Source organism: Adelges cooleyi, unplaced genomic scaffold, assembly GCF_023614345.1.
Source record: "Adelges cooleyi isolate 19-005CV unplaced genomic scaffold, UGA_ACOO_1.1 ACOO_flye_CR_arks_rails_tigmint_CR_PRNA_30, whole genome shotgun sequence".
Classification (NCBI taxonomy): Eukaryota; Metazoa; Arthropoda; class Insecta; order Hemiptera; family Adelgidae; genus Adelges; species Adelges cooleyi.
The window spans coordinates 8,177,953-8,200,222 of NW_026095971.1; the positions used below are offsets into that span (position 1 = coordinate 8,177,953).

The 22,270-nt window shown below is 30.7% G+C and overlaps 3 protein-coding genes across 3 annotated transcripts; 1 reads left to right on the forward strand and 2 right to left on the reverse strand.

Annotated features, from left to right (window-relative positions):
• Window positions 1–6,169: 6,169 nt before the first annotated feature.
• On the reverse strand, window positions 6,170–7,879 carry LOC126838455 (alpha-1,3/1,6-mannosyltransferase ALG2). The gene has a single exon (XM_050572867.1). The coding sequence runs from the start codon at window positions 7,635–7,637 to the stop codon at window positions 6,444–6,446; it is 1,194 nt and encodes a 397-aa protein (XP_050428824.1). The 5' UTR covers window positions 7,638–7,879; the 3' UTR covers window positions 6,170–6,443.
• A 158-nt stretch (window positions 7,880–8,037) lies between these two features.
• Window positions 8,038–9,033, forward strand: LOC126838604 (uncharacterized). The gene is made up of 3 exons (XM_050573145.1): window positions 8,038–8,173; window positions 8,288–8,597; window positions 8,658–9,033. The coding sequence occupies exons 1-3, from the start codon at window positions 8,142–8,144 to the stop codon at window positions 8,778–8,780; spliced, it is 465 nt and encodes a 154-aa protein (XP_050429102.1). The 5' UTR covers window positions 8,038–8,141; the 3' UTR covers window positions 8,781–9,033.
• Window positions 9,034–11,348: 2,315 nt separating this feature from the next.
• LOC126838120 (tubulin alpha-1C chain) lies at window positions 11,349–22,059 on the reverse strand. Its single transcript, XM_050572264.1, has 4 exons — window positions 21,842–22,059; window positions 14,424–14,646; window positions 13,563–14,104; window positions 11,349–13,309 (listed from the first exon to the last, which is right to left on the reverse strand). Exons 1-4 carry the CDS (start codon window positions 21,842–21,844, stop codon window positions 12,728–12,730), a joined length of 1,350 nt encoding a protein of 449 aa, XP_050428221.1. The 5' UTR covers window positions 21,845–22,059; the 3' UTR covers window positions 11,349–12,727.
• Window positions 22,060–22,270: the final 211 nt, after the last annotated feature.

Sequence of the window (22,270 nt, forward strand, 5' to 3'; positions counted from 1 at the left end):
CATTGATTTTATAATTTAAGATAACGTCATTCTACCTACTTCTTAAGGAGTAAATAAATGACACTTTTTTGATAAAACTTGATTTAGAGCTTACGTTTTTAAAGTAATACCACAAAGAAATCTATACTGATATTTAATTTTTATTTCCAAAACATACAACCCAGTTGTTTGAGGAACTGAGAAGAGTTAGCGTAAAAGTACATGCATAGAAAATTGAAGAAGAGACTATAATGACTTTATATGACTATAATAACGTTATAACTTATAAAACATTCAATTTATTTCATTTTTTTTAAATTATACAACTTTGTCTAAATTATTTTTTATAAAAATAACCTATGTCAAATCTAGATAATCGTTTTATTGTATGTGAATGTATTTTTACGCCAACGCTGTTCAATTCTTTAGAAATTCATCTAAATTTTACACTCAAATAAAAAGTGTTGTGGACACTTTTAATGATTACACCAGTCCAATTTTGTTGTCCATGAATGCTAATAATTAATTAATTTGTCAATTAATGGTATAAGGAAAAGCAGAAGTGTCTTATGGCCCTTATTATATTATAGTAGTTTCGATAGCATACAATTAACCGCGTCTCCGCATCGGACATTGTTAATAATTTATGCGAGTCGTTAAAATATTAGTAAACTTGCACTTTGAAACAAACCTTTTGGCAGATTTTGCGGTATAAAGACTAACCATGACTTGTTGGCGATAGTGGTTTGGTTTTCCATTAACAAGAGGCCACTCGAAGTTGCTAAGGACGAGCTCATACGAACCTGGGTTTTCTTCGGTCCCGTAGGTGGACTTATTCCGGAGTCATCTAATTAGCGGTTAATGGTTGTGTTTGAAATGCAAATCACTTATACCCCCTTCACAAAAAGTCATAACTACATCGTCATGAGCAATATACAATTTACGTACTTCTGTATGGAATTAGTTAACGAATCAGTCATACTTTTTTTTGGTATTTAGCTTTTTTTCCTTGTGGATTAACCAACCTTGTCTATAATCTTAGTATAGGGTTTTGTTTTTTGTGTCATTGATATCTTTGATAAAATATACTCAATTTTAAGTCGATGAGAAACTGCAAAAAACTCCATTAAACCATTGAACTTTACGTCAAATAGATATAGATATGTCTTATTTATATTTGTTAAATTTCGTAATTTTATTCGTATTTTAAATATATATCCAAAAAGATACATTGCCTGAAGATCTTGCTTCCGTCTACATTTTATGTGAATCCAAAAATATTACATTGCTAGAAGTTTCTTGTTTCTTTCAACATTAATAACATATGCAATGTGGCAATTACTATGATAATAATAAACGCAGTTGTGCCTGACCCTGATATTGAACTGGACATAAAACCACAAAAGCTGATCGACATAATCGCAGCGTGTACTTTACTTCTGGTATTTTTCTAAGCCTTACACTTATACGCCAGACTACAGATTCTTGGACTACTACGTTGTACGAATTCCGGATGTGTACATGTGCTGGAAATGATTTTCCGCAATGAACCGTACTGGCTTGGTTGCATGTATATTTATATATATATATCGAGAGCATTTATAAGACGCATGTATCGAGCATATTATATCCAGAACTACCGGGTTGCAAACCCTGCTTGGAATCGATGGACGTTTCGTGTACGCTGCTGATGTCCTGCTGTCAACCGACCTGCTCTCAGCAAACTAAGTACAATAATAATAATAATAATAATAATAATAACGGCACGACCGCCACCATGGTCACTGCGAATAAAAAAATTAAAATTAAAACACTCACGAACTTGAAATTGTAATGGATAGAGTTCCATTACAATTTCATTACAGACAGTACCAAGTTTAGAAATTTCGTTTTTCGATTGCGTCACTGTGATTGTCATTAACGCTTTAGCCTTTTTGAAGTGCATTTCCTATAGCTGATAGCATGTTAAGTATTTTGGATTTTACCGTTTATTAGACGACTGCCTGCTGATTGACTGAGTGAGTTTTTTAATTGCATTGTTCGTGAAATGGAAAGCAAAAATATAACAACGTTGAGTTAAACATTGTGGGTACGCATTTTATAATTGCTAGTACATGTTACACGGTACTAATAATTAATAGGTACAGTAGGGATATAAGAATAAGTAGTAGGTACTTAAAGTATATCTACAAATTATAGTAGGTAGGTATATTATTAATTATACATTTTTCGGACTGTGCTTGATTTTTTGTTTAAAGTGATTTTATCATTCAGTCATTTTTTTGTGATTAGTTTGCACTGATTTTTGTTTTAGATTTGTGAATGAGCTAGAATATTAGCCAGAAACTTGATATGTTTACTAGCCACCTTAAACTAGCTTGATACTGCTTGTTAATATACTATTTTATTATCTATAATTCCACCACTATACTACATTTATTCGGTACTTCAACGAGACATGAAAATGCTCTTTTGACTATTATAAAATGAAATATATCAACGACCAGTTAACAGACAACTTTATTTAAAACAACAAAAAAAGTTAAACCGTACCATGTTGGAAGTCGAGTAACATGTACAGTTTTTGGGAGTTTTCTTGTATTTCCCCGCCCTAATATGCTTTGTTCCCACTGTAATGTTTTTTTAGGGGGGGGGGGGTTCTAAGACTTCCCCCCCCCTCAAAAAAAAATTGTGGTCTATTCAAATAAGAAATGCCTAAAATTTCAGATCCCTAGCTCAACTCTCGAGTACTTCAATATCGAGACATTTTAATAATTAATTTAAACAATTTTTACTTGAAAAGAATCAAAATTTTTACAATAAAAAAAAAATTTAAGCTGAAATATGATACTTTAAAATCCTTCTTATGTTAATTTGTAATAACATTTTTTTTGTTGAAAATTATGGAATTATGAGTTTTATCAGTTTCAATAGGCTGCTCTAACGGGATAAATTGAATTTGTAACCCAAAATATCAAAAGAAGGATTTTCAAGTGTAATATTTCTTTTTTTAAATTGTAAGAAATGTAATTAGTTTTCAAGTAAAATTTTTTTAATTAAAAATTAAAAGTTCCCTTGTTAATCATACTCAAAAAAAATTAATGCAAAAAGCACTTAGAGTTGAGCTGAGGTTATGAACTTTTGGAAATTTCTTATTTGAATAAACAGTAAACTACATTTTAGATAAAGTCGTATTACATAATATATTACAAAATTATGTTTTTTTTTAAACCGCAATTGCATTCAATTAATTGAAAGTTACTTGAATAATTGATTATTTGGATAACATTTTATTTTAAATATAACGCACAAATTTTTCCATAAAAAAACACCTTTTCTAGATAATAAACTAATGTTAATTGTTAAATTGATAATCAATATCCTTGCACGAAAAAACCATTAACCTCATTAACTCAAATTCAAATTTAAATACTTGAAAAACGCATAGCTTAAGCACACTTAAATTTGTTATTGAAATTGCACCTCTGATTATTACTATTAAGTAATTTAAAAATGCACGCTAAGATTTTCAAGGGATCAAGTTTCAAACTATAAATTTTACACTAGAATTTTGTTTTTTCATACAATTATTTTTAGAATCGACCCCTTTTGAATTTTAGAAATTAGTAAAAATGTACTTAACAAAAAAAAACGAACTTTATTATCACAGACTCCTTAATTGTTTCGCGAAGAAAACTGTATCCCTTTATGTAAAAAAAACGTTAATTATTTGTTTCTGACCTTTAAAATACCAATTATATCAGATGGAGTGTACCTTTTTTTAACCCTGATGACCGTTACGGAGGATAAAGAAAGTATTTTTTATCTAGAAAATATGTTTTTTTCTTACTATACTGAAATAATTAATGATTTAAATAAAAGTAAAATAGTTAAAAAAGAAAACAAACGATAGCTTATACAACTTAAAAACAGACTGTTTACGAAATTAATACCTATGTTAAATTTAGAAAATCATGACCGCGGTGTTTAAAAAATCCTGAACAAAAAAAAAATAAAGAATTATAAAATGTTTATAAAGGCTGTCCACAAACAAAATTGTTTTATTTAAGTCAAATTATTAGCTCAAGTATTATTATATATATATTACAGCCCAAGTGGAAAAATCGGTCATTGTAATAGAATGCCCAAACCAAATATATATACATGCAATTATTAAATAAAAACTACGTATTTCGGCGACTATGTTGCCATCTTCAGCTCCAAGTGCTAACGACAAACTGATGTTAGGCGCTGAAACCCTAATTCAATTTAGTATTATTGTACAACTATTTCGATTATTTTTCTGAAAGTTGAAGCCAGTTGTATTTTAAAGTTGGAAAGTCTAACAATATTTAAAGGCTATTTTCGATTTTGAGGAGGGACTGAGAAGGGCTGGAATTTTTCAACTTTTGGCCCTATACAGTACTTTTATTGTACAATTTTTAATTTATAGATTGGTTTTACGAAAAAATTAGTTAATTTTAAAGCAAATAAACTGTAGCTTATATTTTTTAGCCAAATGCCACTTCTCCTCTCTTTCTCCACGGTTATACGTTAAACGGGGTTTTGATACAGCAATACATACTATTACTTTGCGCTGGATTCCTTATTTAAATATTTATAAATATTAAATGTATTGTCTTTTTTTTTTCGTATCGTATAGTGTGCTATAATGTGTAATTACAAAAGCAATTAATAAAAAATAAAAATACATATTACATACTAAACATAACTTCAAACTATTGTAGAACACGCATTCGTACTTCTAACAGCCATGACTGCCTACTGCCTTTATATAAGCTTTAACAGTCGACAAAATTACAAACCCACAGAGCAGTATAATACGTCACATTTAAGTACATTAAACGGCGCGGCGGTACCACCACCACATTGCTGCTGTCTTCTCTTTTGACCCATGCCTTTAACCTCTTTTCCCTCACCCACACTTATTCATTATTCCCTTTTAATCCTACACGTATTAAGTTGACCAAATACCGATGTGCCTATATAATGACAGACACATAGGTACGTCATAATAGGTACTATACAAACGCTTTAACGCATTCGAACATATTATTATTGTAGTATAAAACGGTGTACAAATTAATAAGTAATTAAAATAATTTCAACGAAGCTTTGTTGGATAAAACGGTTCGTTGAGTTACAGCTAACATAACACACACTAAAAAAATAACGTGCATGTCGCCGCCCTGTTAATTAAACGGTCAAAGTAGACTGTAGATTAACATAAAAAATACAAATATAATAGTTGTAATAACTAAAATTAATATATTTTGTAACGTACACCCAGGACAGTAGGATAAGGTTAATCACTAGCGAGAGACAGTTTTTCTTAAAGATTTTCAAATTTACAAGGATAAATGTTATATAACAAAACCCATAAGTCATTTAAATTATCAAGTTAATATACTAAGACATAAAAAGAAATCAAAGGGGTGAACAGATTTTGGGTTGAGGCACCTTCTAGAGGCTCAAGTCCAAAATCCCAGGCGCGGATCCAAGGGAGCGCCCCCTTCCTAAATTCCTAAAAAACCTTTTATACGTCCCTAGAAGCCTGGAGCCCTAAAACTACAGCTGACATAGCCTAGTCATGAATGCCATTCTGCGCCCCCCCTGTGAAGAATTTCTGGATCCACCACTGCAGAGTCCTAACCGCAGGTAATACAATAGGGTAGTCATACCGATAAAAACCTATTCGCCAAGTACTATAAATGAGAATACGGAAAAGTCAATGAAGTTTCGCCAATATCATGGTCCTCAATTTTATAGATTAATATTACTTATCTCTTGTTCCTAATTTTTTTAAACGGCATGTTTATTAGATATATAACATCTAAAAGGGGTTGGGTAGACAAAACAAATAAAATTAATGGCAAAACATCTCCGAAAAATGTTACAAATTCCCTGTATTCTCATTTACAATATTTGATTTTACTTGATTGCATGTGTCGTGTTCATTCGTATAGGTAATAAAATATGTATTTCAATGACTAAGAATGCCCATATATATATTTTTTTTCACTAAAATATAAACAAAATTCGTTCAAGTACAAGTTATATAGAAGTTAATGAGTTATGTATACCTGTGATGTATGAATATGGAACTTTAGTACCATTACATTTGAAATATCCAGATAACTTAAATCAAAGTCAAATAAGTAGGTACATGTTTTTGATAAATAAATATATTGTTCAAAACATTTATAGTAAATACATAAATTGTTATGTCATTATGTGTTTTATTGTGGAATGACAATAAATAAAAAAAGTTGTAAAATGTTAAGAACCAATAATGTAATAACAGTTTGAGTATTATAAATGAAAGTACAATTTTACTTTATCGTATACTATCGTAGAGTGATTCTATTATAGTCTATTAATACAATAAAAAATCTAAAATAAATTATAACACTTATTAAAAAATATTTAACAATATAAGCCACTTATTGAGATTTGTACAAACTTTCTAGAACTCCATTTACTTTACATTCAAAAGCTTGGAATGAGAACATATCATCAAATCTTTTTTTACCTTGTTTACCAAAATGCTCGGCATTTTCTCGTACCTCCACTAATTGTTTTATAACCTTTGCAAATTCTTCAGGATTAGCATCACACAAATATCCGTTATGATTGTTTTTAATCGTTTCAGTAGGTCCTCCACTATTAACAGCTATGACAGGTTTACTACAGTACATAGCTTCTAATGGAACGATACCAAAATGCTCATTAGAAGGAGTATACACCAAACATGTGCAATATCTGAGAAGCGATATTTTCAGTTTGTCTGATGGCGATTTCAAAAATACTACACTATCTACGAGATCCAAATCTTGAACAAGTTTCTTTAGTACTTCGTAATATTCCATGTTTTCCAAATTTAAAGGATCATAACCACCCGCTAATACAAGTTTTACATTTTTGCTAAACGAGCAATGTGACATACACTTCACAGCTAATTCTAAATTCTTTTTCCTTTCAAATCTGTTAATAGACAGAACTATTTGATATTTTTCTAGCTCTACAATGTCACTTATGTCTATAGTTTCACAGTTATCAAAAAATGCTGTGTTTATAGAAGGATACAAAACTTGAGGTGTTTTCTTTACACTTTTAAATGTTTTTTTAAACACATTTAAAGTAAAATAACTGTTAACTAAAATTACATCAGCACATGCTGTAGTTTGTTCTTCTAACCAGTCCAATGGTAACCTATAGAATCTTTTCACAATGTTATCATGGGAGGTCAATAACTGATCAGGATAATGACAATAAAATATTACTTTACACGGAATCCAATGTAGAATTGGTACACAAACTGATACCTGATCGACAAACACAACATCAGGCTGGATGCGACTGAAGAATGCAAGATATAATGCCGCATAAATCATTCGTAAATAACTACACAATGCGTAACACTTTCCCAACAATGTTCTTGGTAACCAGTCGCCTACAACTGTAACTGACAGCATACCGTTTTTAGTTTCTTCAAAACAATGGGAAGGACTATGATGGTTTGTAATGAATTGTACGTCATGTCCTGTATTTTTCATTGCTAATGCTGTGTCTACAACTAACCGTTCGGCACCACCAATACCCAAATCTGGGTGCAAAAATACCACGTTCAATTTCATTGAAGAGAATCAATCACAATATTAGGTGTAAACAACTGATGAACAATTTACTAGGTAGATGATAAAATAAAAAGTATGTACTGAACAATACAGTTATATACAAATTGCTTAGGCATATACTTTTATTTAACATAAATTACAGACTGCACACAATAATAATAATTACTTTAATTTATTACGATAAATTTAACAGAATAATTTAAAGGATAACAGGTTTCTATCAAAATTCAAAATTTACCATTACCAAAATCGTCATATATCATAATTGATACTATTGAGTTGAGAATATTTTTTACATAACCTAAAAAAATGTTTTATCATGGATAAAGTTATTCAAAATCATGAAACAAACAACGTTATCATGATTGATGATTAAATCGTACTATCAAAACAATAATAATTAAAAATATTCGATTATTACTTCCCAAATAAAATTCGTTTTTTAGTTTTTATTTTATCTACCTACATGGTTTTTAAATTAAACGATTTATTCATAATACTGTAATGAGTATATTCACGAGTATTGTTGTTTTTAAGTGAGCATATGTAATGAAATGTAATACGACGTAAATTATTCAGTTCAAGGACTAACCAACACAGTAATTAGTAAGATATTGAGAATAAATATTTACAAAACATTTAAATTTTAGTTATACTGGCAAAATGACAAAAGACTTATCTCGAGATGAAGCATCTCGCTTACGACAAGAACGGTGGGAACAACACATGCACGGTCTTTGCATCCTTGACAATCATTTGAACGATGAAATGGAAAAAGCATCACATCGATCAGCTGTCCTTAACCACTTGGTTGATCAGACGAACAGAGTAAAAAACCTGTGGCAAGAATTTCAACGACAGTCTGACAACGGGTGTGTACTAGAAGATACTGCTGTACAAATGGCTATCGAACAACACGGCCTACAAAGTCATCACTTTCATCAACCCCAGTATAAAAGAGTAAGTGAATTGTCTTATATTGAAAAACTTGTTAATAAAAACGTTCACTTTTTTCTACAGGTTGAATCACAATTGACTAGTAAACCACCTGATATTGATTGTGATGATATATTCAACCAAGCTGTATCAGCTGCGATTGTATCAAATGGATTGATTACTGCACAACATGAACATTATATGTAAATTTGTATTTTAGTTTAGTTGTATAGATTTTATTATAAGAATTTGAGTTAATAATATAATTTAATTTTTGATGAGTACAACTAATATTTTAAGATTAACAAAACCTTGAATTTAGAAAATAATTATAATCATCTAACAAAATTTAAAAAAGTACTCGTTTTAAATTAAACATATAACATTGGTTGTTTAAACTGATATGTAAAAATATTGTATTACTTGAGAAAACTCTATAATATGTGGTTTACCAAATAATATTTACTATTCAATTTAATTTCAACCACCTACTTATTGCATACTACTATATTAATAACAAACATTTCTAGTTATTAACTGTTGGAACAATTTCCTATTAAATTATTTAAGCTTATTGCCAACAGGTATCACATCCGTATTAATATTTTTATTATTATATCATGTATTAAATTTGAAATCTAATTCATATTAATTTAGATCTTATTTTAGTCTAATTTTTTTTTTAACAGTTGACCTGAGATTTTTTAAATTACTATATTAGGTGTTGTAAAACTATAATATTTTACGCTTCCTTAAAATGAAACTCAAACACATATTATTGTTAAAAATTATGTATAACAATTAACAAACGTGCATATATACAGTATTACCTATTAAATATCCTAAAGAAAATCTATAGTCTTAAAATATTATTGGTTCACTAACATTATAAATATATTTTTAAAAAAAACGAAGTGTGTTCAATAAGTAATATTATGTACTTCCTAATATATATTTTTTAATTATAATGATTGAATAGTATTTTTTAAAACTCTTTTATTATGATAGAATAATATATATCTATATAGCTAACTATTAATATTATTATTATTAGAATATAAGTTTACAAATGTATAGAATGTACCTGAGTTAAGAAAAAATTATGTTTCTTAAATACTCTATCATTTATATTTTATTTATGTTTTACACACCTATTTGCCTTTGTTTGATGTTTTTTACTTTTATTTTTGTGCAATATTTTTTTTTATTTTTATTATTGTCATTATTGTATTAATTTAATTAAAAGTAAAATAAATGGTATATATATTTAAATCGGAACATTTTTTTACAATTTTGTTTATGTTTTTAATTATAGACATTTTTTTGTACAGGATTTTTTTTTTTAAATAGAAGCGGAAAATTGTATTTAGCATAGGGGTGGCAAATTGGTAAATCCGCTCCACGGGTTTAAATTTTTTATTTCATTACTTAATACTTAGTTTTAATTTCAACTAAAACTTCAGTTCAGAAAGGTTAAAAATTGTTATAATAATCTCATTCTCTACAATCCGGTTCATACATTTAAACTGATTTTAATGTCTTTTTTTTTAAATCAAAATACAATAGCTTTTTAAAATAAAATACATGTGCCGGGAAAAAAAATGTAGTTAGAATTTTTTTCCTATACTAGCCAAAAATTTGTAACATTAATACTTTTCTTCTACTCATTTTTTTTTTTTAATATACACATCAAAAATACATGATTTTTACTACAAATTATTGATTGTATTGATTTGATTATATTTCTTACCTTTTATGAGCAACAGAGAACAGCAGATGAATAGGCGTGATTGTAGGCTGTACAAATTATTTTTAACAATATGATAATTTATTTATGGCGATAGGGCAGCAAATATGGTATGCACTTTAGAGCGGGAACAACTTCTAAAGCATAATACAAATTACATTAGGGGCATAGTGTAGTGCAATGGCCACCTCAGTTGTCACTCAGCACCCGAGGTTAAGCTGTTTCCGTCGCTGCTTGATACACAATATGCCATGCCCTACTGCACGTATTACCTTCCATACATACACAAACCTAACCAACAAGATAATTGATGCTAATAATAATTTTTAAATGTCACATTAGAGAGAAAAAGTCGTTAATTATTGGTAAAATATAAAATGTAGTACTCTACATACCTAATAATGTTCTTAGGAAGACTAGCTTCACCCCCACCATGTCAGGTATAACTTAAATGTATTTTCTATAAACTTGAAAATAATAAATATTTTTTAAAGTTATCTCATACATTTTTATTTATTATAAATTTATATTTTATACTGGCTTATTACGTTTGTAGACGACCCAAGTTATTTTTTCAAGTCATTATGATGTTGTTTTTCCATTTTGTTATGTCCTTTAGGCCTTGCTTAGTTTTTAAGTCTTACTCAAAATATCATAATATTATTACTTTCAAAAAATGGACCAATTTTTTTTTTCTACAAAATACTTGTTTTTTACGCTTAATTCGTCGGTGAAATGAAAATCTGACTGGTCTGTCTGACATAGGTATTTAAGGAAAAGCGGTGAACATTTTTGGCATCATTCCATAGATTATTGATCCATAAATTTGCTACATAGTGAAATCGTTCCGACTTGCAGGGGTTAAAGAGTTGTCATAGGTCCAGAACAAAATAAAATATATTACACCATTAGCATCGAAACAAAAAAATCACAATTAAAATAAAAATCGTACAAAGTTTATATGTTCAAAGAAGTATATTTTATTATATTTTTAAAGTTACATCTTCAAAATAAAATTCTTCGACAATTACACATATTCAATAGATATTTCTAGTAGATTAAAATACAAATTATATTTTTGAAGTGCTCTTATGGGTGATGTTCATCAATTCTTTTTAATATCGTATTTTTTTAAAATTGACAAAAAATTACAAAACAAATACAAATAAATAAATGTCTCGTTGATAAACTAATAATCGATTGGGACTTCTTTATGAAAATAATTTTACTTTTACCCTTTAATTTGGTTCTCATGGCTTCAATTAATATTGAAATGTATACATAGAAGACACGTTTTCATAAGCACGGAGTTTCTTTTGCTATGAACATTTATTTTTCCCCATTGATGATATTATTTTAAGTAGTAGGTACTAGGTACACTTAAATTTAGACAGATTCATAATAGTATCTATATTATAGTTAGTAAACTAATAATTATAAACATTATACAAGGTAATATTGTGTGTAATATGAAATGTTATCATAGGAAATTAAAAATAAGTTCTGGTACTTTTTTATGCGTATACTAATAATATACTTATGTATAACGCGTGAACTAGAGTGCATTAATTGTGCTATAATTATTTTACGCAAAAAACCAATAGGTATAAACTATATTTCTTGTTTAAATCGTACATTACTCGGTGGCGCCCCAATCAATACTTAAGGTAATGCAAAATCTGTAATACTGAATACAAAAGATTCATTTGAGTTTGGAGGTCATAAATCCACGATTTATAACATACGAGAAACTAAATAGATTTAATTTTCCAAACGATGAGTGGATAGGTTTTTAAATATCTAACCTCAGTATAAAAATAAATTAATCGCCATCGATTTTTAAGACTACAACAGTGATAAGTATACTTAACTAGTTAATTTTTAAAATCGAACAGTTTAAATGGATAGAAATGTCCTTGTTCGAAAATAATAATACTTCATTATTGTCCGATAAGCTCAAAAAGTTTAAAAAAACTTAACATTTAAAATTAATTATTAATTATTTATATTAACACTTGTGCACTTAACTATGTTAGGCATGTATGTTCCTGTATGTGATTCAGCAATTTTTTATAAAAAATTCACAAATATCATTAAAAAAAACGAATTGTCTTGCCTTTGCTAAATATAAAATATTTGGACTTAAACCTCTTTTAGAATTGGGGCTAATCGCATCGTCTTGTATTAGTCTTTCACTCGGCATTAATAGCAATGGAAAACTCGGTATTTTAACTGAGTGTTTAGAGTTAGTATGTACAGTTAAGTATTTGGAATTAAGTGTGGTTAAAGATTAACTGATAAAAGACACTTATGGTTGAATGTGTAAGTTTTGATGGGAAAACGTATTGTCCGGATAGAGAACGTCCGCTAATGATTTTTCGAAACGGCGTTCCGGAGATCTAGAGAGTTAATATTCGTCCCCTTCGTCGCCACCGTCAGCCGAATCGGTGGCTACTTCCTCGTAATCCTTTTCCAGGGCGGCCAAGTCCTCGCGAGCCTCGCTGAACTCGCCTTCCTCCATGCCCTCGCCGACGTACCAATGGACGAACGCCCGTTTCGCGTACATCAAGTCGAACTTGTGGTCAAGGCGAGCCCACGCCTCGGCAATGGCCGTGGTGTTGGACAGCATACAAACGGCCCGCTGCACCTTGGCCAAGTCGCCGCCCGGCACTACGGTGGGCGGTTGATAATTGATGCCCACTTTGAAACCGGTCGGGCACCAGTCAACGAACTGAATGGTTCGCTTTGTCTTGATGGTAGCGATAGCAGCGTTCACGTCTTTTGGAACCACGTCCCCTCTGTACAGCATGCAACACGCCATGTACTTGCCATGTCGGGGATCACACTTTACCATCTGATTGGCTGTTTCGAAGCAGGCGTTGGTGATTTCGGCTACAGTCATCTGTTCGTGGTAAGCTTTCTCGGCGGATATCACCGGCGCGTACGTGGCCAACGGGAAATGAATCCGTGGGTATGGCACCAAGTTGGTCTGCAAACAAAATAGGCGTTAGTTTCATACATCGTTCGTTAGGTATTAACTATTACTATTATTATTGATAGAGACTACATTCCATATAATAATAGAGTAAACGTATTCATAAATGAATTAGATCAATAATAAACAGAAGAAAAAATAATAATTATAAATAAAAAATATGTGGTTTTTTTTAAAGGGTTTGACCTATATTACGTAACTATACCTTGGTGTTGTTTGTTACTAGTTTTTGCATGGATTTACGCACCTGAAATTCTGTGAGATCGACATTGAGAGCGCCGTCAAATCTCAACGACGCCGTAATGGAAGAAACTATTTGGCCGATCAGCCGGTTGAGATTCGTGTACGTCGGCCTCTCGATATCCAGATTCCTGCAGCAGATGTCATAGATAGCCTCATTATCAACCATGAACGAACAGTCAGAGTGCTCGAGCGTGGTGTGCGTGGTCAGTATGGAGTTGTACGGTTCTACCACGGCAGTTGACACTTGCGGCGCTGGGTAAATGGAAAACTCCAGTTTGCTCTTCTTGCCGTAGTCCACGCTCAAGCGCTCCATTAACAGCGATGTGAACCCGGAACCGGTGCCACCGCCGAACGAGTGAAACACCAGAAAACCCTGCAGTCCCGTACACTGGTCTGCAAGCTTACGAATTCGGTCCAGCACGATGTCCACAATTTCCTTGCCTATGGTGTAGTGACCTCGGGCGTAGTTATTAGCCGCATCCTCTTTGCCGGTGATTAGCTGCTCAGGATGAAACAACTGCCTGTAAGTGCCGGTGCGCACTTCGTCTAAAAATAATATACCAATACTAATATGCCAGATTGTAGGAAAGCGTATACATTCAACTTTTGAATTCAGTGGCGTATGTACAGGGCAATTACCATACCTAGGCATTTTGTTTTTTTATGTTTCAACCCATTTGTTTATGAAGTAGGAATTTTAATATACTGCCTACAAGGCACAACTATAAAGAGTGTTTAATAATACATAAAACGCAATCATAAACCCGGAAAAATGGAAAGGGATTTCGTAGTAAATTATCCGAGGGATGGGGAGAGAGTGTAGCCACTCCCTAATATGTTTTCAGAAAACATAGTAAGTACTTACCGACAACGGTCGGTTCCAAGTCGACAAAGACAGCCCTGGGAACGTGTTTTCCAGCGCCAGTCTCACTGAAAAACGTGTTAAAGCTGTCATCGCCTCCTCCGATGGTCTTGTCAGATGGCATTTGTCCGTCCGGTTGAATTCCATGTTCCAAGCAGTACAGTTCCCAGCAAGCATTACCGATCTGCACGCCGGCTTGGCCGATATGTACGGATATACACTCACGCTTAAAACATTAAAAAAAAAAACAAATTAAAAAATGGTAATATTTCAAATGATATAATAAATATTATCATTTAGATAACGAATCCTAGCAAAAATAATGGTGCAAATGTATAATTAAAATAGGAAAACAATACAATGTGTAGTTGCTTTCATAACTATACATTTATTGTAATTAACCATAATATTATAATAGGTTGGACATTATATTCGCGGGAAGATAAAATAAATATAACTTGTAATGTTCTGGTAACTTTTACTGTTTAAGTATTATACTGCTTATTGATATTTGTTAGCTATTTTTACTAAGAATTGCCGGCACCAGTTTTTTTTTAAATCATCTTTTAAGATTCCTTGAAATAGTTAAAGACGATAATACATAATACGAAGTTATAAGGAGGGTTTTGGTTTATTATTGAATCTTTTATGATAATTTCTAATTTCTTCAGTACATTTTATATATTTAGACCAATACTAGTTTTGTTGACTCGTAGCTTGCGGAGAATTTTGTTTTCGGAAGTGATTTTTGGATTTTTATTGTAGTTTAATTTTTTGGCATCAATGAAAATGCCTACTAACAGAATATGCTAGTTTTACATAGGGAACAAAGGGCATAATATATCTATATACACTTGACTCATGAAGATAATTTCCTAGCCACTTATTTGTTTTATCGTTCCCTCCGGTTAGTCATTTACCTTTTTATTATTATTATTATTATTAGTATTTTTAGCTTTTTTTCATTAAAATTCAAACGCGATGAACTGCGTCCGGTTGTGCTGGTAGCTTGTAAACGCGGTGGACGGGAAGAAAAAACGATGAGAAACGGGAACGAAGGTGATCTATAATATACAGACAGTGAGGGGAAGGAGAGAGAAAGGAGAAACCAACGATCCGAAAACACAGTGGCGACAAAAACTTTATCATAGGCAATGAGAAAGCAGATTAATCTACTATAGAACATTGGTAATTCGTGGTGAAGAAGGAAAGACTTAATAATATATTATAGCATACACAAAAGGAAACCGGACGGGAGCGGCTCCGGCAAAAACGGAATTACATCAACAATGACAAAAGAAGAAATAGAAAACAATAAAATATTATTAATAATAATAATAACGACGAAAATTACTAATGGAAACAATTATTATTATTATTGACGTTATAGGTTTTTATAGGATACGTTTATTAGACCCACGAACCGGACGAATGGGCTGGGCCGATGACAATGATACAGACAGATAATTGGGCGTACTTACTACTTACAGTCATACACCGTAAACAAACAAAAAATAGTCTTTTTGTATACCGTATACTTGCACATAGGTCTCAGCATACAGAATTTAAAAATTTGACTATAACAATCACGGTAAACAGCTACTAAATGTCTACCTAAATAACAGAAAAAGTTCCACGTGTCTAAACCATAGAATAATGATAAATTAAAAAATTTTAAAAAAATGAAACAACCTATTATGAACATTCAGTGTACTCCTGAAAAAAAAACATTTTGTAAATGTGTGCAATATAATATTTGCCCGTAGATGTATTCCCGAGTACATCATGTAGGTGGGAGGATATTATCACTTTTAAACCTTTTTTATTTATAATTTATTATGTTACCTAGTTTAAAAACTTATAATTACAAAATAGTCACAAAATAAATATAAATACTAGTGTAATCAATGTAATATGGGTTGCAACAATATTTTTTTTTACATTAAAGTGTAAAATACCTTTTTTTTAGAACTTTAAATGTCAATATGGCTGAGTTAAAAACTTTTATAGAAGCTGTTTGTGCCCTCTTCAAGAGTAGTATACATTATTAATTTAAATTAGCTTACCTATTTTTATTTAAAATTACCAAACACATCACTATTGTGTTGTCATTTAAATATTTAATATTATAAGTAAAAAATCAATTACTTCAGAATATATTTAGCTATTCCGAAAGCAATAGTCAATAAAGACCAAATTTTTTATTACCAGTCGTACGTTATTACTAACAGCCGATAGTATAGATTTATATTATTTTGTCTTTTATTTTAATTGATTTAACCGTAGTATTAGTCTTGTAGAAGTTGTGTGAATCAATTTAAAACGATATAACTTGAAGGTATAAACAAGTGCTAACCTAACCGGATAAGCCATATAGCAAATTAGTTTTGAACTGTTTATATGCAGCAACAAATATTCATTGGAATGTTACCGACAAATCCCCGATTGACGTTATAGTACATAAATCCTACCCCACCGTAGAATTAATGTAAATATGGATTAATCGGTAGAGCTTTGATTGAAATATGTTGCGTTTAAAATCTAACTTTACTGTAATAACCGAAATAATATAATTTGCATAATTTATTCATACTGTGAATCGAATTAGTACAAAAAAGAGCATTCTGTTTTCGCTTGATTGTATAGCTCAATCCTATCACAAAACAATCACGTGTAATGTATAATTTGTGTAGTAATCCTCCGACTCCTCCCGCTATATCATGATAGGCTATGTTTCATAGCATACTGCATACATAAGTGCATGGCTGTACTTTTAGCGCAAACGTATTAATTGAATGTTCGAGATTTACTCACCTATAGTAATAACCAATAACTTTTATGGTATAATTATTATTTGACAAAAAATGAACACATTAAAAAAAAAATGGTCTATTTAGTTATAGCGTCGAGAAAATCAAAGCGTAGTGTGTGGTTGTCAGCCTTTTGATTGATTGTATCAAATCAAATTGCATAGGTCTTAGCAGTTAGCTTTTTAAATTTTCAAATCAAAAAGTAAAAAATGGTAAAAGTTTATAGGTACTATAGCTATACTAGCTATTACATAGATATGTATACATTTATATTCAATGTTACTAGTTGTCGGCAATCGCTGTAATGCGTGACAGTTCATTAATTGTCCCTTCGAGTGATTTAACGTTCTTTCACTAAGAACTACTTAAGGCGAAAAATACATTATTCATTTAGAGAACTCTTAGAATTCAGATAGTGTATTTGGATTTTAGATTAAGGTTTTGTATTGAATTACAATAATTGATTGTCAACATTTGTATTGTAAACAAACCAAAGTAGCCAAGTTATTCAAAGAAAATATTATTCATTGTATAAGAATTATTTATTCTTATGAATTTATACTATTAGCACTGTTTAGTACTGTTCTTTAATTTTTATTTTTTACTGTACACTGAATTTAATATTAAAACTACTTATACAATTATTAGTGAAGAGTTCTAAATATCTAATTTGTCCTACTCATTTATCTAAATTTGCACACAAGTCACGAACCATAATTTTGTTAATAAAATCGGGGGGATCAAAAAAATCTTATTAATTTAGAAGTTACTGACTGAAATTGCAAAAAACATGCCAGAAACTTAATTTTCAAAAAACGTCTAATCATGTCCTGAGAACAAAGTAACCACCGATTTTTCGAGAACTAAACTTATTTAGTAAATGTTTAATTTAGACAAATAACTAAATGAAAAACTGTACAGCATTACAGCAATACAACTAGGTTACTAAACACAAAAGTAGCTCATCATATTTTGATTTAATAATTAAAGTTTTAATTTTAAACATGCTTAGTTAAACAATCCAAGTTACTCTTTTCGGTCTTAATTTTTACCAAAAAGATGGTACTTGCATAAAAACTAATCGGCCAAAAAACAATCAATTCAATGTGAATAATCTAATCCAATATCTAATTTGATAGTTTTGTACCTAGCTACTTAATCGTTGTTAAACTTGGTTATTTGGTGAACAACTCGGAACGATGTGATCGATGGCCTGTATCCAATTGTTAGCATATAATTTTCGACATGGCCAACGTACAGTGCGTTATAACCATAATATTCTCATTAGACATGCGGTATAGCTATTCTAACTACCTAGTACTTATAGAGACACGCATTCGCTATTCCACGGTACCCAAGAAAATAATTAATCATTAGACAAACGAGGGTTAGTCTCGTCTCCTTCGGAACAGGCATAAAATCATCGCCAGGTAATGCCTACCATGATAGCGATGATACAATTATTTTGCTTTTGATTTCCTAAAAAAATCTCTTAAACTAAAGAATCCAAAAATGACGGTTTTCAGGTTATTACAATTTTACATGTAAAAATCTGATTTTTATACGCAAATGATTACCGTAAAATATTTTTCAGTTTTCACTCAAAATCGTAATTGTCTCTCGATCCAACACAAACGGCCAAGTTTTATAAATTAGGTATTGAATTCATCGAATCGATTGATAAGAATACGCGAATGACCAATACAAATTTTAAAAAAAAAGTTCTAAAATATATATTAAACTTTATATATATGAATATTGTTATAATAAAGTAAATTCGCGTGTTAAGTAGAAATAAACACCTTACAAAATTACTCTGTAGTAAACCAAACTCGGGAGGGGGGGAGTTGAATTACTAATAGGGGATTGAGAAAAAAGGTAAATACTGTTTTATACAAAAAAGACGTTTTGACAGCTTTTGGCGCAAATGTTTAGCATTCTTATATCTCCATATGAAGCGCATAGAGCCAAAAAATCTTAACCCACAAATCCAATACTTCAAAAAAGAGATAACTATATTTTTTTAAATGACATTTCTAAACAAAGTAAGTTCTGCCATTTAGTGAATCAACTAATATTAGGTTTGGATCAGTTTGTTTTTGATATAATATGTTATATTATTCTAAAATGTTTAATGTAATAAATCAAAATTTAATTTTTTAAGGGTCAAGCTTTTCTAGCGCTTAACGCCTTTATATGTCACAAATATATAGATTAAAGTTTATTTTACCTATCAAATTTTCAAATTCCAGAATCAATTCGGTACTAATTTTAGTTTTAGTTTCAAATACTAAGTATTTTTAATCAAGAAAACTAATTTATTTAACGAGTATTAAATAATAAATCATAATAATACCTAAATTTAAAAACTCATATTTTAGCTTTATTTTAAAAATTCGTAAATATCGACCACCTATAGAATCATTACTGTCAAAAGAAAGTAAACACTTATAAAATCATGTAATTTATTTTTATTTAGTTATAGTTAAAATATTAATAAACGTCTCATTCGGAAGTTATTAAAACAATCTAAGTACTAATACCTACTTCTGTTAATCAACTATATATACTTAATACTAATAAATCTTCATAGCATCCGTTCATTTGTGTACCGCACGTGGCTAATTATTAAAGCATACGCCGTACAAGTAGTTATCATTAATTTACTAATTGTGTACCTATCCAATATACACAATACTATAGAAATTATAACTAAACAGTCTTCAGTTAAGGTACTTGAACTGCGTAAAACTTTAAAGAACTAGATTAGCTGTAACAGTTGAAAAAATGATCCTCCCTAAACTGTAAACACAACACAAAATAGGTTATAGGACTAATGAAAAAAATTATATTATACCTTAATAGATAAATTTTAAGTTAAACGATCGAAAAATTTCATTCTACCTAACATAACGGTAGTCGTTCCCCATGTAGAATTTTTAAAATACAGTTTGTTTATTTCAATAATAATAATAACCAAAAGTATACCAACTAGTACACGAAAAAAAATACATAGTTGAACCAACTAATATTATGGTTAATATAGTGAAACAGTAAATCCTGTAATTGTATAGTTGGCCATACTTCAACTAAAAAATGTTTTGGCCTAAATATTTATTTAGTTATTCCAACTTAAATTTGTCGTGTCCCTATATTAATTATAACTTTAGTTGGTCCAACTATGTGTTTTTTCATGTAGTATAACTTTTGACTCTTAACTCTACAATTTTATAAACCCGATATTAGAAGTTGCTCGATTTGGATACACAAATTACAATGGGAATCGTTACTGAGCCTATTTCTAGTATTCTATTTTTGTTTAAATATGAGCATAAAACGTGTAATGCGTCCTTTAATACTTTAATTTTAATTGTTATACATTTAGTTTCTTGATTTTTTGTTTTCTTAAAAAGTCCTTAAAAATTACTTAAAAGCCAGCACCAATAATAACGTGATACCCTAATAATAACCAGTAATAACGCAAATAAAAACGATTATTACCCCTAAAATATTATTATATATATTTTTTGCGATGTAGCACACCCAGAGCCCATTACTAGAAGAAGTCGGCTCCAAAGCCTTAATAAAAAAAACATAGTCATCGTACCGGCTTGTCAAGACATTGTACTATTTAAATACACATTATAATATTATGTCCATCGTTATGGATTCCGTCTCTTTCTCACGATATCCCATACATAGGCCCGAAACCTATATCATTTTGTTCAAAGAACAATTGTCTTCCCCCTGGATCAGATATATTGTGTTTAACGCAGTGTGATGACATGAATTTGCGGTGTCTACTGCGATTATTAACAATTTGTTACACACACATGCGTCAAGACGACTGCTTGTCAACCTTGTAAGTCCATGCAGGCGCAGAATATAATCTACTTAAAGCGAATGAACGGGTGGGACAGAATAAAGCATACCCGTCGTTAACCACAGCTACAACAGCTATCGGAACCAAACAATTATGTGGTAAACATCAAATGGCTGGGTAAAAGGATATTAATACAATTTTAATAGATGGCGACAAAATTAAAAACAAAATTGTTTTCAAAACTCATGACAGTTAATACAGTAATACAATGTATCGTTTATTTTATTGATTAATATTGAAGGTTAAAAACCAGTTTCTGAAAAAAATACGATCATTTGAACTCTATTGATTTTCACCACTTTGATAGTTGTTTTCTAGACAGATATTAATAGAAACTGTGAGAAGGAAGACAACCGTGCCGCTCAGATACACGTTTTTTCATTATTGTCTACATTTTTGAATGTATGATGAATCGATTAGCAACGGTTTTAGTGTACCTAAATGCGTAACGCGACGTCTCGGGAAATGACAATTTTCTCAATTGGAAAGTGCAGCTCAGCTGACACAGAATATATATATATATATATATATATATATATATATATATATATATATATATATATATAGAAAGAGAGGGAGAGATAAGGGTAAATAAATAATAAGAAAAACGTGACTAATGCCGAACGACGTAGATACCGTAACGTAAAAGAGAAAAAGACTTGAAGGATCACAGGAAAAAATCGTTGCAGTTTAATACATTTTGATTTGAAAACAACTTTTTTGCTTACCATTTTTCAAGTATCTGGTGCGATTGTCGACTATGTGAGTTAATAAAACCTCGGAGTTCCTCAAGACGGCGGCGTGTTGTCTTATACGGAGTTTCCTTAACACTGAGACAAGTCACGCGCGCTGTACGCGGTACGCCTGTTCTTATAAATAAGTAATACGTTTGAGGTACGTCGCCGATTCTCTACTGGGTATAAGCACAACGTCTTGGTCGGTTGCACCCGCCACATCGCCTTCTACAAACGTTTACCAACGAAAACAGTTCTACATAATAGGTATCTATGTATTATATTATTATGTTTGTCGCAGTTTAAAGGAAGAGGGGAAGGACCGCCTTAAAACGTGTGCTCTGATAGGAAAAAAGTCCCCCACATCTATATTTCACTGATTATCAGAGGTATACCAATTAAAAAGACTAAAATTGGTAATTA

What these genes read in the sequence shown, in the direction of transcription:
- LOC126838604 (XM_050573145.1), top strand. Translation starts at nt 8,142, where the DNA reads ATGAGTATATTCACGAGTATTGTTGTTTTTAA. An exon ending in ACGAGTATTGTTGTTTTTAA is followed by an intron (nt 8,174 to 8,287) that starts GTGAGCATATGT and finishes TTTAAATTTTAG; the next exon opens with TTATACTGGCAAAATGACAA. An exon ending in ATCAACCCCAGTATAAAAGA is followed by an intron (nt 8,598 to 8,657) that starts GTAAGTGAATTG and finishes TTTTTTCTACAG; the next exon opens with GTTGAATCACAATTGACTAG.
- LOC126838120 (XM_050572264.1), bottom strand. An exon ending in CTTGGAACCGACCGTTGTCG is followed by an intron (nt 14,105 to 14,423) that starts GTAAGTACTTAC and finishes TATTATTTTTAG; the next exon opens with ACGAAGTGCGCACCGGCACT. An exon ending in TCGATCTCACAGAATTTCAG is followed by an intron (nt 13,310 to 13,562) that starts GTGCGTAAATCC and finishes TTTTGTTTGCAG; the next exon opens with ACCAACTTGGTGCCATACCC.
- LOC126838455 (XM_050572867.1), bottom strand. Translation starts at nt 7,637, where the DNA reads ATGAAATTGAACGTGGTATTTTTGCACCCAGATTTGGGTATTGGTGGT.